Consider the following 17841-nt stretch of genomic DNA (forward strand, 5'->3'; position numbering starts at 1 on the left):
GATGGCAAAGCATATTTTGGGTTAATTCAAAATCCAGGAAGATACAACTGGGGTGTGAAATGGTTGCAGTCACATAACTAATATCGATATATATGAAATCTTTTCATGTGACCACACTGCACTGCTTTTTGTTATATAACATAAACCAGTTCAGGAATCTATTTTATTTTTGTCTATTTTTCAACTGCCACAAAATCATCCGTTGAATCACATTAACTGCACTCTAATTTATTAAGGCCTGACAGAGTAGACAGTGTCTGGAGAACCAACAGCCATCCTTTCATTAACTCTAACTATGTGTCTGCACTGCATAAACAACAAGCAAATCAGGTGACAAAGTCAATATAGACAGAGGTCCTTTAAGGTTCAGAAACCCTGTTTACTGGTGCTGCAATTTCCTGAAATTCATACAGAAAATTAGAACTGGGGATAAAAAAAATTGCTCACCAAGCTCCCGCTTTAATATCCCTAAAATATAGATTTTTGTGAGATTGCCATTTGTTACTAATGAAATAATCATATGCAATTTCATTAAAGACATTGAAAAATTATCCTTTTTACTATTTTGTGATGTTATGTGGCCTGTATCATAATCCATTGTGTAGTAAGGTCTAATAGTTCTAAAAATGATTAAAATCATTATTAACATTACTCATAAGCTTACCAAGTGGTCTACTCTTGTGTGTGAAGTACTTCAGTTGGAAAATGTACCAGTTTAATTAACAGTCACACATATGTATGTGTGTGTTAAGGTCCAGATGCACAGCTGTCATGAGTTGAAGCCATTTGAGTTGTTTTGGGAGACTCTAAAAGCCATAATTACCGGTCCTTAAGAGCAGAACGGCTGCAAATTACAGCTGCGCTCTGAGCAAACTAAAATAGCCTGATTCAATTATTTACAAATGAAGAATGCCAATGGTGTGTTATCGCACACACACAACCAGCTTGGTTTCATAGGCACGCAAGTACACAAACACACACACACATACACATAGACAGGGCTGGTGAATAGGAGATGCGTGACAGGACTGACTGAGGCCTAACCAGCAGTCTCCCCTCCTTCAGCCTCATCATGTGTGTTCAATTACCATAGCAAGACTGCACCAGAGCAATGTCAACAGATGCACAAATACATCTATCAGACTATAATCTGACATTTAAAAACATGAGAAGCATTTTCAAGGTAACACGTAGAAAATGTTTCAAATTCATTAACAGTTTCTCCTCCCTATGGGGTGTGAAATCGTCATACTCCGATGCTATATCCGGATATGTGTGGGATATTCGCTCTATGTGGCCCATAATCCGCATAAAAGGCAGCAGGGAATTTCTCTCCCTGATCGCTCACTCACAGAATCCCCTTTGTTTAGTAATTCAGTCCCACTGTCCTGTCTGAGAGGCTCACTCCTCTTCTGAGGTAGATGTGTTAATATTGTGTGACAGTAAACCTGCTGTCCATCTGCTTCTTCTCTTCTTCTCTTCTTCTCTTCTGTTCTCTTCCTCTCTTCCTCTCTTACTGAAAGCCTGCATACCAGATCCAAAATTCAATTATCTCCAACAAGTTCCCTACTGTTTACATTCAATCAGCTCCCAATTGTCTGCAAGAAAGCAGAAAAGGATAGTGAATGATAAGTAGTCAAGCACAGAATTAGACTTATAGACCTTGACTAAACCCACTAATCTCAGAATGCATTCTCACCCACTTAAGCATGACCTTTGCTCTTCCACTGGCCTCAACTGTGACCGGTCAACACTTCCGACTCAGCTTCACTACTCAAACTAATCCCTGCTCCAATAGATTTGACTTCAAGTTTGTGCAAAGTTTTTTAAAAGCAATTAAATACTGTAAATAATCATCTCACACTTTCCAAACCATTAATTAGAGCTTATAATAAGTCTCTATGGGGGCCCTCATTAGGTCTGATTGTTGTCTTTCAGCCACAGTGAGAGAAAATAATAATTATTTGCCAGTGTTTGCTCAGTCTGACACGTGGCACGGCAAAGTGCTGCCAGGTTTGGGTTAATCCACAGCTCCAACGGCCCAAGGGGCACCTCGCCATAATGGAGAATGGCATGCTGGGTCCACCTCCATGATGCCCTGCCAGAGGGCTCCGTCTGGTTCATGATATCAGCCTGCTCAACCCCTTCTTGCTGTGACTCATTAACAAGCTCAGGTCCCAGGGGGGGTCCCATCTGTGTGCCACCTGTACAAAATCACCACCAATAGCAACATTTAATGCAGGACACCACTCACTTTTGTTTCAGTGTTTCCCTCATGCATATCACTGAAGTCACTGTTGTGTCTATTCACTTATTTCCTGCCTTTTCTTCTGTCTCTCGTTCTCTGCGCCCGCCTCTCTCTGTCTGTTATGCAGAAATTATGGGAGAACTGATTAATCCTCCAGCTGTAATTGAGGCAGAGGTTTGTGATGCTGATTTTACAGCGACACATTTTTACAAGACTTTCCAAGATTTTCATGACTTTCCCAGACGTGCAAATGGGTAAGGGGTAATAGATTGTTAATGTTCAGTTGTTATGTATGAAATACATGAATATCTTGATTTGAGAAGGTTTAATGGTTATTTATTCAATATTTTAGGTTGATTGTATCCTCTAAAATGGCTGTAATAAGGTTTTAAAGTTATAAACCTTAACATCGTCATTTTGTCAAACCCCAGTTTTGATGCATTTAGTTGCTCTAACTTTCTCAGTAAAAGCCATTAAAGGCATTTGCATTCTGTAATGGGCTCACTATTTAGTAGATTTCACTGTTGGTGGTGGAGTCTGCCTGTCCAGCGCAGAATCCAGCACAAGGGATTGACAGGAAACCAAGGACAACCCACCAGTTTTGCCAGAGGAGGGGTCACCTTTCATCAGATTGTGGGTGGATATTTATCACAGTCCAGCTATTTGAAGAACAGTACGGGGAGACCACACAAGAGCAGCTAACAACAGTTTATTTTTAACTAACTAAAAGAGAAAAGAGAGTACCTAAATGAAACCAAACTGAACAATGTGGTATACTGAACAAAACCCAAATGTAACCAAACCCAAACAAACAGTGGAAGCCAGTGTGGAGACAAAAATTCCCCTTTCAGACATGGAATCTGAAACATTTCTGGCTTAATCTAAACACTAGATGTAACAGGAAGTCAGACCAGGTGAGCCGAATTCTACCTGATGACCTGACTCTGCCCTCCTGTAAGGTGAGACATTAAATTGGAAGCCATCCACAGAGGCTCGCCACAAGCTATTTCCCTTTTTAAATGACCCTCCTTGTGTATATGTAGCCTGGTGGCAGAGCTCTGAATGGTTGCACCTCAAATATAGTGGTCCCTGTAGGCCATTTACCACTATCGGGCTGCCTCATGTGGAATAGTTCATTCTCAACAAAGTAACATTGCCATGATTCTACTGTAGCCATGTCTATATAATATTGGAATAAAATCAACAAGTAAGTTGAATATGAAATATTTTTTATATATAACTTCAAGAAAAAGTTGGCACAGACACAAACTGAAATTGTCCTTCACTAAGACCACTGACTAGTGTCAGTGTGACCTGCTAATTCCTATGACATCTGCTACTCATCCTCTCCCACTTAGACAAAGTAGATAATCTTCAGACACAATGGACAATCTAATCAAGTGGAATTTTTGGGAATCCTGTGCACTAACTGACATTGTTTCATTTGATAATCATATTCACATGGCTTATGGCACATAGGCCACATGGCCTATTCACTGGAGAAATCAGCACAGTTATTGCATGTCCAGAAATCCTCCAAGAAGACAGATGTATAACTTAAGACTTATGAAACAGTGACTCATTTAATCTGTAATACATCCAACTGTTCCAACAGTTCACTCTTCGCTGATTTGCAGCGCTGCCAGTGAGCTCAGTGTTGCCAGGCGGAGAGAGGAAAGAATAATGGCCCTCATTTCACCTTTTCTTCGCTATGCATGGGTTCACCACTGGAGGAGGATTTTACTTTCTGTCTGAGTCTCAGAGGAAGATATAAAAGGCCTAAAAGGACCATTCACTGTAAAAGTAATGGCCCAGAGCAGAGTTGTCTGATGTTAGTGTCTTGTGTTTTTCCATTAGATGCTAAATTTCCAATAATATTAAGACAAATGTTTAGCAGGAGTTTTGAGTTACAAATTACTTGAGTACTAACATATTCTCAGATAGAGGTAAACATATTGGTATAAACTTAAAGCTTAGAAGTATTACATTCTAAATATTACTAAAACAAAATTATTGATTGAAAGAGATTGCTTTAATAATGAAAAAGAAAAAATACACAAAAGAGGACATAAAATTCAAAGTCACTGCACACATTCTGACACAATGCTGATGGAAAGAAAAGTTAATATACTGTAATAGGCTACAAAATAAATTCAAAATTTTAAAATAGAAATTTGAACTAACAGGAATGTTCTTCCACCTTTATATCTGAATAAAATGAAAAAAGCACCTGTCAACCTTGATATTGTGAATTTAAATTAATAGACCCTGGTTGCTATGGGCTACAATAATTTTTTTGTGTTAATGTGCATGCTGTGAAGGCTTGCTCAGTCTAGTGCCTCCCAGAAGAGGATTAACATCGCCATCTGTTGATGTAACGGAGCCATTACAGCTGTAACCTAAAGCCACTGAGACACACACAGTACTTGCTGAATCCTTATTCAGTGTGTTTCTCAAGAATGTAATTACTGATCCAAGTGATTGTATTGGACGTGCCTTAAAATGGACCAAATCACCTTATTTTTAACTTTTCTCCTTATCGTCTGTGCCAGTAGTTTTGCATTTTGGCACCAATTGGCTACAGGGAGTAGCCAGGTCTGTAAGAGTAAACCGCTCATGATGGTTTGTCCAATTAATCCTCCAGCTAATCCTCCTCCAGTGTTAACAAGGCACAGCAGGACATCGGTTCAGGATGATCAGCCTAGCCAAGACACTGCCAATCACAGCTCCCATCCCCACAGTGCTGGACTGTGGACAGAGTGTGCTTAGCTGCTAATGAAGACCCTAGCAGCTGCTGGCTAGTGATAAGAAAGGGGAGACCTTCAAAGTCTCAAATATATATCATTATAGCCAGTGAGCTACCCAAAGAGCCAGCTGGGGGTGAGGAGAACTCACAGGCTAGGACTTACTGTGGTTTGCAGAACTCACAGTAATGAAAGGAGGAATAGGGCCTGCATGAGAGGAAGGCACAAAAATAGTGGAGAAAATGTCCCGAAGATGAAACTGTCCAGTAGGCAGTTCTGATTCTAGTGTTCTTGTTGTAAGAGTGTAGAAATTGCTGACACAATGTGGTGCATTAGCATAGCATAAACTGTATAAGCAAGCACGGCTATACATGGAACACAACACCTTATGTCCTGAAAAGAGAAAAAAGGGCAACAGCATGTAAAATACTTCATTCTGAGTCAGATAAGCCCACTGATATATACACAGACACTGTCTCCTATAAAGCATGACTATAACTCTTGAGAAAACAAGCAACACATTCTTCCTATTAGAAAGGAAATGTTGAATTCATGAGTGATAAAATGCATCGTTGCTCAATTTAATACAATTGCTGCTACTTGCTCTGGTATTACCACTAGCTTATGCTGTTTTTTGTTTATTCTATTTCAGGGCATTCATTCACGGTAACTACTTAGGCGTCTTATATCAGGAATTAATGGACACCCTGCAGCCAAGCCCATACCATGATATAATACTGTATAACGGACATTTCTATGTCAGTTTGCTGACTTTATGACTCTTTTCCATACTACCTAAACAGTAGTAGTTTAGCATTATCGTAGCTATAACTGTCACCTATAGCCAGTAGCCGCTGGCCTAACCCTAACCCCTACATAGTCATGGATATGGTACGAGAGTAAAATAATGATGGTGATTAATACTATGGTCGTCAAAAAACAGCCACTACCTCCCTGTGAGCTCAATCAACTGACCCTGTGAGAGACAAAGAAAGAGAAAAGAAACAATGTTGTGGGACTTCGTGGGACAGTTTCCATTAATTTAATTCCCTGCAGTAGTCAAAGACACAGAGCAGAGCCCAGAGGGACCAAAGGGAGCAGTGGATGATTTATTGCAAGAGGGCTGAAGGAAGGAAACTGACCTCTTAGTGACAAAAACATTGCAGCTGCAGGTGCAGTTTTGTCAGGTATGGGTTACCTCCATGACAATACAGTTGCAGTGGGTGGCTCTTTTTTTGCAAGTTTAAATAAGAATCACCGAAATATCAGTACTGGGTGAACTAGATTTAACTTAAGGAGCCCAGGAATGTAGAAATTATCAAAACAATTAACTAAGTATCTACTGGCAAGTTTTCCTCTCTGATGTTTAAAATTGCATGATGAGCCATTTGTTTCGTTTCCATTTGTTCTTTCTGTGACTTACATTGTATGGAGGAGTACAAATTTAGGAAATAATGAAGACTAACATCTTTGCAAAACATTGTCTCAATCTCCATAAAAATCACCCCTGAAAGAACATAATAAACACAATAAACACAATAAAATTGCCAATAAATTGGCATTAGAAGTGAAATCGGTTTATGAACAATGACAAGGAATAAAACACAGTTCATTGTTGTTTACAGGTTTGTCTCAGTGATTCTTCAACTGTGCTGTCTTTCCCTGTATAATATACAGTGTTTTTTGACTGAGGCTTTTACAATTAATTAAAAAACATCACAAAACATAAATATTGTCATAACTTGGTCTCCACTTTCTTTTCCTCTAAGGAGGATTTCCCACAGACAGTGATGGCTTTAAACTCCTCAGAGATCTCCAACATTGTCTTTCCTTTGGTCTCAGGCAGGAGGAAGAAGGTATACAGACAACCCAGCAGGCACACACAGGCGAACAGCACAAAGCAGTATGAGTTCAGGGCATTCTGGGACAGAGAAATAATCAGTATGAGCTTTATGTGTTAATATTTTATGGTTTTTGTCTTTCGGTACACTAAAACACACATTTGAAAGGATATTTAAATAAAATATATTAATTCTTTCATTAATCTTAGTTATAATCAATGATGTGTTGCTGCACACCAAATAATTCATACATTACTCACAATAAGGAATGGAAAGACCAGGCCCAGCACAGCAAACATCAACCAGCGCTGGATCCCCATGAGGACAAATGCTGCCAGTCGATCTGACTGGACGAATATCTCGCTGTTGAGAGCAGCTGTAGCACCCGCTGACGGCACAGCAGGTGATTCAGTTAATTATCTTTGCATAGAGACACATTTTCTATGTGAACCAGTGTTTAATGTGCTGAATTTCCTTTTTTTCCTTCCAACACTAAGCTGACTAAGGCACATACCAGGTCCTCCACAGAAGAATATGATGAAGGAGATGATCAAACTGGCAGCAATGTATGGAACCCAATAGCTGGAATCCTGTATGAAAATCAATTTGTGAGTTGATTTAGCACATTTTGCCTATATGTGAATGGGTCAGTTTCTGATTTGTTGGCAGTGTATTTTCATATTTATAATGGCATCAACCTCATCTGCTGAGGTTTTGAGATATCTGTTTTTTGAGGTTTTTGCCTTTACCCCAAAACAGTGGAGGTCAATGGAATTTAATTTGTGGTGTTCACTGGGACTATTACTTTGATAGAAAGTTCCAGTGAAAACTGTCTGTGGATTATCAATAGTAACTGGGACATTGTTTCAAGCTTTTAAGTTTATGTTTTTTTTAGTTTCCATTCACTTCCTTTGTGTCTGGTTAGAGGCAGAATTCTCAGAGACAGATATTTAAAACCTGTGCAAATAATACAAAAACAGTCTGCATAGTGTGTCTACTAGGGGTACAGAAAATGTATTTTTTTGCAACTTGGGTGAACTGATCTTTTAAAATACACACTGTAATCTTCAGGCTACAACCTGTGTCAGTATTCAAAGCTAATAGGTTTACCATCAGGTTGAGCGTGACAGTGAATAATACCCAGCTGGCGGACATGACAGCATAACCCCCCCAGAACAACGGCCTCCTCCCTGTGCGCTCAATCAGCAGTCCCTGAGAAAGAGAAGGACAAATATACAGTACATAATATACATACAGTATGTGTAATATGAGTGTTTGCACTTTGTTCTTAAACCCAACAATAATGTTTTGCAGAATACAGCTCAGTCAGCTACAGGGTTGACTTTTGTCATCCAGACTCTGACCTCGTGGCAGCAGAGAGTGACGATAACTTTCCTCCAAGGTGAAAGTAATGCTATATGAACAGCAGCAGTAGCAGCAAGTTACAGCATCGCTTTGAGGTAAGTTTGACAGCAGGTAGGACACCACCACCACCACCACCACCACCACCACCGTGTGCTTGATATGCAGTAAGTGGTAGTGAGAAAAGTGTGCTGTGTGAGTGCAGCAGAATTAACTTGTAGGCTATGCTGCATTTGCAACAGTCATGACTCTTTATTCTGAATTTCTACCATACCTCAGTGTGTATCTGGTGGGAAACGAACAGGAAACTGGTGGCAGATGCTGAACTGAACAACCAAAAAGTATCTCACAGTCTCTCCATTAACACTGCAGGAGGTAAACTAGAAAAATCAACATTACTTACACAGGAGATGGAGGTGATGATTTCAGATACTCCAAGTCCAACAGTGATATAGCGGATCTTGTCTCTTGGTATACCTGCCTCCAGGAAGATGTCAAAAGAGAAGGTACTGATCTGGGAAGGAGACAAGCAATGCTTTGATTTTGAGAGGCTGCAATCTGCATTGTTTAGGTGCCAATATTAGCCTGAAATAAGGCATTTCCATTCTCACAGCAGACATGCCCGACAGCTGGTTGCAGCAGTAGATCGTGGACATGGTGATGAGCTGCCATCGAACAGTTCTGTCCCTCAGGAGCTGCAGAGGGCTTTTTGGTGGGGCTGACTCGATGGCCGCCTGCTCAGCCAACATCTCATCCATCTCCTCTTTGTAGTCGCCTTGGCCCCACAGACTCTGGAGAGCTAGGACCAGAGACACGGACACAGAAAAAATTAGAAATGTGCTCCTTTGTTTTCATACAAAACATTAAAAATAGATAGATTTGTGTTTGAATGGGTGTCTCTTGTGCAGGGAGATAAAAATGCTATTTGAGCCAATATGTATGGGTACCACAACCTACATTGTTACACAATATATACCTTAACTTTAATTGTCCCTTCAAATTTGACCAAGATCTTTAGCATTTACTTTTGGTTTGATTTTGTGTTCATTATCTGGTGAATTTCAAGTGGTGTATTTTTTTGTGTGTTTAATACTCCGTTACAAACTGTAACAGGCTGTTTGGTCATGTACTGATGTACTGTATAAATATGGGGAAACATACCAACCTTTTTTGCAAGCCTTGTCATCACCTTTCTCTATGAATAAGTATCTGGGAGCTTCGGGAAGAAAAGGCAACACAATAACCTGAACCACTGAGAAAAACGCAGGGACACAGAGGACGATGTTCCACAGCTCCTCACGACCAAGGATCTGACTGAAAAAACAAAAATGAAGTGACAGATAGTTTAAATGTTTTTTAATGTAGAAACTTTAATCTTTATTTACACTACCTAATGTTGAGTTAAACCTCTTTTTGCACAATTCTCAAAGCTTAAAAAGTCTAACACATCTTCGTCCATTTAACTCTTCTGTTCATAAAAATGGATGAGAGACTGTGGCTTATCACTAATATTTTTTGCATTCAGTGTACATTGAGCTCTCTTATCCCCTAAAATAATCAAAATTACTGCTGTCCCATCATACATATTGACAGTGAGTGCATACCTAAGTCCAAAAACCTGTCCAGACAGTTTGCCAAGTGAGGCGAAGGTTGCAGAGGTCAGAGTCACTATGCCTCTTAATTTTCTGGGTGAAATCTCTCCCAGGTACATTAAATGGGTGCTCTGTCCCAAACCTGCAGGTCATAAGAGCGTGTTAATCAGCCAGGTAAAAACACAATGTGTATTATGTTTCTCACAGGATATGGTTTACCTGCCGAGTAGCCATACAGGATCCTTGCCACAATAATCATTTCATATGATTTGGCACCTTTACTCGTCAGCATGAACCCTGCTGCAACAATGGCAATGAAGCTGTTGAAGATCATCGCCTTTTTTCTGATGAAGGAACACACATCACTTCAAGTCTCTTTAACCAATAGGACTGAATGCTGCGTCAAGTCTCTCTTGCTCACCTTCCCAGCATGCCTGAGACAAATTTAACGCTGACGGCACCAAAGACTCCCCCGACAGCATACATGGAAACAATAAGGGACCAGATCATCGTGATGGTCTGTGGGGGTGGGGGCTCTTCATATCTGTCGTACCAGCTGCTGTTGATGAAGCGCTGTATGTACTGCAGTGAAAGTGCAATTCTTACTCTTACTTTTCACATTCAAATAGGCAACCACACACTCTCTAAGCCTCTACCAGTGACCAGGGGTGGATTTTGAGATATGTTCATGGGGCAGCAAGAGGGTGGCACGGAGACTTCAAGGAGTGGCAGAAATATATGCTGATTTAATCTCAGACAATCGGATATATCAATATATGGAAAAGCCCCAAAATGAAACAAATTTTAACTCAAAAACACTGCATTATTGGGGCACATTAGTAAGGCATTGAATAGAAATATCTGAAGTTGGCATTTGAAATCCAAAATGTTTCCAAAAACATGTATTTTTTCATTGATCTTAAGCCAGTCACTTAGTCTAAAATGTGGCCTCAACAGATCAATAAATTATACATGTCAATTTCTTTTAAATTAATCTAAATTAATATGTTAGATTTGACAGAATTTGTCCCAAAACTGGGGTGGCAAGGCACTCCTTTCCCCCATGCCAATCCTCTGGATCTGCCCCTGGCAGTAACCAGAGGTTAGGAGTTTGAAGAGAGAGAGAGGTGGAGCAACAAGCAGCATGAATAATGATGTATCTCACCGGTGAGGGAGAGCTCAGTCCAGTGATGTGGTAGCCACAATGAAAGCTTCCGCCAATTCCCAAAATGATGATGAGGATCAGAGCGTTACCCTGGGTCTGGGACAGAGCATGTTAATGAACATCAATATAAGAATAACAGATGCTTAGTTAGCAAGAACACTCATTTACATCCATAGACCCTAGGCAGGTAACGGAAACGACAACATACAGATACACAAATACAATACACAAGCAGAAAAAATAGAAAATGAATACATTAAGTGATCACAGTTCTGATTTGATTAAGACAAAGTTTGAGCTGGGTTTTAAAGTGGGATATGTAGGACAGTCCCTTATTGCAAGTGGAAGCCATTCCAATAGCTACCTTTGCTGACAGCACTGTTTGAAGTTAAACTAAGTTGAAGAAATATGATTTATGTAGAGAAAATCAAGTAATAAGTCTATGGTCTTTTTGTCATCAGTTTGTTAAATTTTTGTAGAAGGATCAGCAGACTCATTCAAACACACTAATAATAGCGTTAGTTCAAGATATTAGACTCTTGGTGAGCAAAAAGTAACTTCACACCAGGGGGAATGTACTTTTATCTGCAGATCCTAATCTGTAAGAGTAACATTGGTTGTATACCAGATCAGAAAGCATTCTAGTACAGTATTGCAGCATTACATGTTCTGTAAAAAAGGGTGTTATTGTTATGAGGGAAATATAGTTGTCAACACCAATAATAAAATATCTCAGAAAGGAAACCTGTTTTGAAGAATACAATCTTAAAAGCATAGAGAATAAACTGAACAAACAACTGTTTCAGGAGCTTGCATGCATGGTGTGCTTTTCACAGATTATGATTTCTCCTATCCTCATTCAATATCTTAATAAAAATCATACAAAATATCATAAATTGTAGTCGGGATTACTCAGCTCTAAATGTACCATACTATTTTTTGTTCAGAATGACGAGTTTAAATAATAACTCTGACAAAGTGGAATGACTCAGCTGAAACTGTGCTTTAGATGAGTCACTGAGCTCCAAGAAACTCAAAAACAACCTGCTTGCCTAAAACTCCATGTTATTATGTTTTTCCTCCATTTTCCTTCTTAATGAATGTTCCTTGGAGCTATAGTATAATGTAGGTTTATATCGTCAAAACAGCAATGTTGATAAAAGATATTATTATATACAAACATATTTTCTTACTGTCCTGTGAACATTTATATCTACCTGTATAAAAAAGACACTGTCTTCTATCAACAACAAATCCAGTAGAATTAAATAAAAGCCTACCAGCTGCTGCAGCAAAGTTTCCATTCTGTCTTTGCTGGCATGGACCTTACGGTGCACATGTCCAGACTGCATGGACTGTTAAGTATTTTAGGCTGGTTATCATTAACTTTTCAGACTTTCTGACTAGAAATAATGTAACCAGCAATCATCCTGCAACTCTGACAATGACTTCCCCCGTGTGAGTCACTATCTCAACTGGATGTTACTGTGCAGTAATGGAACAAAGGACAGGCTTTGGTTACATACTTTTATTTGGTTATGTAGGCTTAATGGGGTGCCATCCATGTACACTCAGTTTACTCAGTTTATGATTTACAAAAAAGACTGAAATCAGTCTTAATAGTGTAAATGCATATGATGTAGCTGAGCCATTTTGTAGATTTTACCATCAGCATATGTGGGTTTGTATGACGTAAAATGTCAAAGGATTACATTGGTGCTCTGGCATATTTCAGACCTTTAATGGCAAATTACGTACATAACACTACTACTGACCGTTCTCCATAGCACACATTAAGTTTAGGCTCTTAAATGTGTTTCTGCTGCAGGCAATTTCTGTCTGTTCTTCTATTTTTCCCATTAAGGGTCAGATTGAGTGTTGAATCCTATCCCAGCATGCATAATGTCAAAATACAGACTGACACCAATTCCCAAGTACATACGACATACTGATTCTAAGCAGGTTTTCACACATTAAATAAGTCTTTGGAAACATTTTTCTTTGTTGTATTTTTAATTGACATCCTTACTATGAAACATTAACTATGATATTTATTATATAGCAACTGCAAAAACAGTAGGCGATATAGCAAAGACGAGTACAGGCTCGCACATACTGTGTATAACCAGCTGTACACTGTGTACGATTAGTGTGTGGTATGGAATTTGGACAGAGGTGTTGTTCATACTCATGACCAGCAGGGGGCAGTGAATGATAACCTGGTTATTACTGTCAGGCTGCCTCCGCTCTTGTCTCCCCTCGCCGACTGACGCTCCGCCGGAAGCAACACTGTCCAGTGTTTTCCGTAGTCATCGTTGACTAGCTGGTGACGGCGAGTAGTGCGCTGTGTCTACACAAAGAAAGCCTTCAGTCTGTACCGTTGGGTCTATATTTTGTACTAAAAATGCCGCTAGAGAATCTAGAGGAAGAGGGTCTGCCCAAGAACCCCGACCTGAGGATAGCACAGCTCAAGTTTCTGCTCACCATGGACGGTCACCGACAGGACGCTAAAGTGAAGACGGAGCTCATGGACGCTATCAAAGCTAACAGTGAGTTAGCATATGGTTGAGCTATGCGACGTGTTGACGGTCGCCCTCACAGCCTGCTCACTGTGTACACGGTGCTGGCATAAATATACGCGCTAAAGTTTCCACTGCATAATTGTCTCAAACCTGCGGGCCAAATCCACAACAACCGAGCATCACAGCGACGTTAGCACGCTGGCTAACTTTATTAGCAAACGTCATGGAGCTAACGTTAGCCTGCAAGCGATGTGACGGACGTTTGTTAAACTAATAATAACACCACCAGATATATTCAAATAATGCTTTATTTATATAGTCTTCTACTGGAATCTACAGCGGGCTACACTAAGAAATAAAGTAGTATTATTTTGTAGAAGAATCCACCTGAAACCCGTCTGTGTAATCGGACGTTCGTCCTCAGCTTAAACAATCTTGGTGTCTCTCTGCTGCAGATATGGCCCCGTACTACGAGGGTCTATGTAAGGACCTGAAGTGGCAGCTGGACGGTGACCTGCTGAGTAAAATGAAGAAGGCCAACGAGGAGGAGCTGAAGCGCCTGGATGATGTGCTGGAGGATGCAGAGAAGAACCTGGGAGAGAGCGAGATACGAGACGCCATGATGGCCAAAGCTGAATATCTGATCAGAATTGGAGACAAGGTAAGTCCTCCTCAGTTAGAAACCATTGACAGTATATATAGGGTTAGCCAGGTGTGGGTGTTATTTGATGTGTTAATGTGGTAAGTATATCTGCTCTGTCGCTGTTTGACACCATGGAAGGTGTCATTGAAGTGTCAGTTATAATCAGTGTGCAGTGATATAACTTAGACATTGCTTTTAGGGTGCAGGATTTATTACTATTTATTTGATTAGACTGGCTTTAGAAAGCCTAACCCTAACATGACACCATGAATATGCGTCTACACATCCAGGATAAACTCTGTGGCCGTATTATTGGGAGTAATACACAGTGCTTGCCCGGGGTGTCTGCAGGTTCTTAACAAGTCTTAAATCCAATCATCTGAATGTCAGGCCTTAACATTTCTTCAATATGTTTTGACAGGTCTTAAAAAAATGATAGAATTAATTAAATTAATGTTACTTGTATAAAGTTGCATTTTTCAGTTTCTCTTTTAAATGTGTGTTGGGGAAACCAGTGCACATTTCCCTTTCATATCCTTCATACTTGCCAATATGGATGTAAAATACATTTTAAATTGCATTTATAATGTCTTAAATTAAACCTGTTGAAACCTGCAACAATCCTGTTACCCCATTTAACACATAATCATCTGAGTTTGTGAAAATCATTCTTTTCTTTATTTGTATTGTAATGGAATGAGTTAGCGCCACACTGAGAATAACTGTAATTGGTCATCCGGTGTGTACGTTGTTTGTGTGCGCAGTAGGTCAGTAAACAAGAAGTCATACAGTTAGTGTCATTTATCTGAGGGCCTGAGGTGTCTTCCTGTCTTTGAAAATCTAACTTTTGTGCATTTCACTTTATTAGCAGTAGGAGTTTTAGTGCCGTTGCAGTAGATTACAACATTTTGTATTGTGACCATTGTGGATGAGTACATCATGGTGTTAGTCCTGTAAAGAAACCTCATTAAACTTAAAAACAAGCTTGTCTCCCTAGCCCAGACACAGTCCTATTTTTATTAGACAATGGACACAATTCATAACATAAAACATGGTATTTGTGCCAGGTAATATCACAAACACTTTATCATGTTAATTCTAAGTATATTTTTCAAGGAAAATATCACCCACTTTTTTTTCCTGTTCAGTAATGTGGCTTTGTATCAGGACAGAAATCGTAAGTGCTTCTGAAGCACTCTCCAGCATGTTTGCCTGCCGCTGACTTTTATTAAAGCAAGTGGCACTCTCTTACTCCACTACACATAATATCAGCATCTCAGTAGTTTGGATGACAGATAATCTATATTCTTTTAGATGCTCTACATCCCACATAGTGACAGACATTATGGCAAAGTGGTTGACAGTTTCTTTCAGGAATAGTATAGCACTAACAACAGTTATATTGGTAAAAACTGTTGTATATATTTTTAAAATAGTAGCAGATTCATTGACTTTGTCTTCATTTCCACAGGAGGGTGCCCTAACAGCCTTCAGAAAGACCTATGACAAGACAGTGGCTCTGGGTCACAGACTAGATATCGTCTTCTACCTGCTGAGGATCGGCCTCTTCTACATGGATAGTGACCTCATCACACGCAACTCGGAGAAAGCAAAGAGGTAAAGGCTGCGATATCCACCATCGGAAACATTCCCACCAACTGCTTCAGTTATCTTTTCAGCACTCATCAGCCAATGCCTCTGTCTCCACAGCCTCATTGAGGAGGGGGGAGACTGGGACAGGAGGAATCGTCTGAAGGTCTACCAGGGCCTGTACTGTGTGGCCATCAGGGACTTCAAACAAGCTGCTGAGCTCTTCCTCGACACAGTCTCCACCTTCACCTCCTACGAGCTCATGGACTACAAGACCTTTGTCACCTACACCGTCTATGTCTGCATGATCGCCCTCAAAAGGCCTGACCTCCGTGAAAAGGTAGGAGACTGCGTGCTCACAAAAGACTACTGAGGAAGTTTGGGTGTGAATTTGTGTGAAATGTGACTGCAATTACATGTGTTCCTCTCCAGGTAATAAAGGGAGCAGAGATCTTGGAGGTGCTGCACAGTCTGCCTTCTGTTCGCCAGTATCTTTTCTCCCTCTACGAGTGCCGTTACTCTGTGTTCTTCCAATCTCTGGGTGAGGAAGCTTTTTCTATTATTGACCTAAAACCATTGAAAAAATACTTTTAATCTGGTCACTTGTAGAGTGTTATTTAGCTTTTTATCAATACAAACTCATGAAGTTATTTCTAGTCTATCTTTTATAGATTCCAATATTGAATTTGTGAGAGTAGGATTTTATTCAGTTATTATGTGTTCCATGCTGCTGTATTTTTGCAGCCACATCATGAGAAACTTTGTTCTTTTTGTGCCACAGCCATGGTGGAGCAGGAGATGAAGAAGGACTGGCTCTTTGCGCCACACTACCGTTACTATGTGAGGGAGATGAGGATCCAGGCCTACAGCCAGCTGCTAGAGTCCTACCGCTCCCTCACCCTGGGCTACATGGCTGAGGCCTTCGGTGTCAGCACGGAGTTCATCGATCAGTGAGTGCCTGTACACCAGTTCATATGCCCCATGATCCTCTGGGGACTTAAATAGCTGTAGTTCTCTTTAACGTTTTTCTCAAGAGTTTAGAGCAGGATAGGTTAGACACACTTCTATCAGATAGTCTCAAGTGATACATTTTTTAGATGCAAATTGGATCAGCTCAAATTCTATGGAAGGTCTAAATGGTCATTTGCATTGATTCACCATGTTTAAAGTTTCCTGGGAACAATAAAGGAATATTTTGACATATTGGGAAATATACTTAGTTAGTGCTAGATGAGTGAGAATAGGAAGCTACCACCGCCAGCCGGTTTGTGCAGTGGTTCTTGACATCATAATGACGTTGCCAGGCAACCAGTGGAGACTCCAAAAAGTTACTGGACCTGTCAAAGAAATGGCCCAGCACAAAACCCCCTGTACAACTGCTTCTTCATTCAGAAAGTAAGATATAACCTGTTAGTGACCTTTTTAAGAGGTGTGTTGTTACCCTCGGACAGAGCCCATCACCAGTCTTTATGCTAAGCTAACCTGCTGCTGGCTGTAGCTTCATGTTCATCGTACATCGACATGAGAGTCAAATCAATTGTCTCATCTAACTCTTGAAAATGAATAAGCGCATTTCCCAAAATGAAACTATTCCTTTAAGTGTAGGTTTCCCCTTTTTCCCCTGTACCATATGCTCAGGTTGAGGCTTCAGGGAAGTGTCACGTTATGACGGATGATTTTGTTCAGGCTAACTGAATTAAACTTCTTCTCCTTCCTCAGGGAACTGTCCCGATTCATAGCTGCTGGCCGTCTCCACTGTAAAATTGATAAAGTGAATGAGATTGTGGAAACCAATAGGTAATGTTATTATTCTTCAAATGTCAACACTTGAAATGAAATGACTAGAAATAACTCAGTTACCAAAGGCAGAACTCTAAACTTCTTCCTGTTCTTCATTCCAGACCTGATAGCAAAAACTGGCAGTACCAGGAAACCATCAAGAAGGGCGACCTGCTGCTCAACAGAGTCCAGAAGTTATCTAGAGTTATCAACATGTAACCACAGAGGCCATATTTTCTCATTACAGCAAGGGGGACTTGCATATTCTTCTCGGTATACCCAAACCTGTCGTTTGTCTGACAAAGTGACTCTCATATTGTGTATATAATAAAATTTGTTTAACTGTTGGGATTGC

At 40.1% G+C, this 17841-nt stretch overlaps 2 protein-coding genes across 2 annotated transcripts; one reads left to right on the top strand and one right to left on the bottom strand.

The window, feature by feature from the left end:
- Nucleotides 1-6018: 6018 nt before the first annotated feature.
- Nucleotides 6019-12397, bottom strand: slc2a9l1 (solute carrier family 2 member 9, like 1). Its single transcript, XM_051414461.1, has 12 exons — nucleotides 12233-12397; nucleotides 10953-11048; nucleotides 10209-10369; nucleotides 10007-10131; nucleotides 9800-9929; nucleotides 9361-9509; nucleotides 8807-8994; nucleotides 8599-8709; nucleotides 7944-8045; nucleotides 7348-7423; nucleotides 7094-7221; nucleotides 6019-6913 (listed from the first exon to the last, which is right to left on the bottom strand). Exons 1-12 carry the CDS (start codon nucleotides 12302-12304, stop codon nucleotides 6728-6730), a joined length of 1524 nt encoding a protein of 507 aa, XP_051270421.1. The 5' UTR covers nucleotides 12305-12397; the 3' UTR covers nucleotides 6019-6727.
- An 841-nt stretch (nucleotides 12398-13238) lies between these two features.
- On the top strand, nucleotides 13239-17833 carry psmd6 (proteasome 26S subunit, non-ATPase 6). The gene is made up of 8 exons (XM_051414468.1): nucleotides 13239-13501; nucleotides 13930-14135; nucleotides 15589-15734; nucleotides 15828-16047; nucleotides 16140-16248; nucleotides 16489-16657; nucleotides 17427-17504; nucleotides 17609-17833. The coding sequence occupies exons 1-8, from the start codon at nucleotides 13357-13359 to the stop codon at nucleotides 17703-17705; spliced, it is 1170 nt and encodes a 389-aa protein (XP_051270428.1). The 5' UTR covers nucleotides 13239-13356; the 3' UTR covers nucleotides 17706-17833.
- The last annotated feature ends 8 nt before the right edge of the window (nucleotides 17834-17841 follow it).

The sequence above is a fragment of the Dicentrarchus labrax genome, unplaced genomic scaffold (assembly GCF_905237075.1).
Source record: "Dicentrarchus labrax unplaced genomic scaffold, dlabrax2021, whole genome shotgun sequence".
NCBI classification, from domain to species: domain Eukaryota; kingdom Metazoa; phylum Chordata; class Actinopteri; family Moronidae; genus Dicentrarchus; species Dicentrarchus labrax.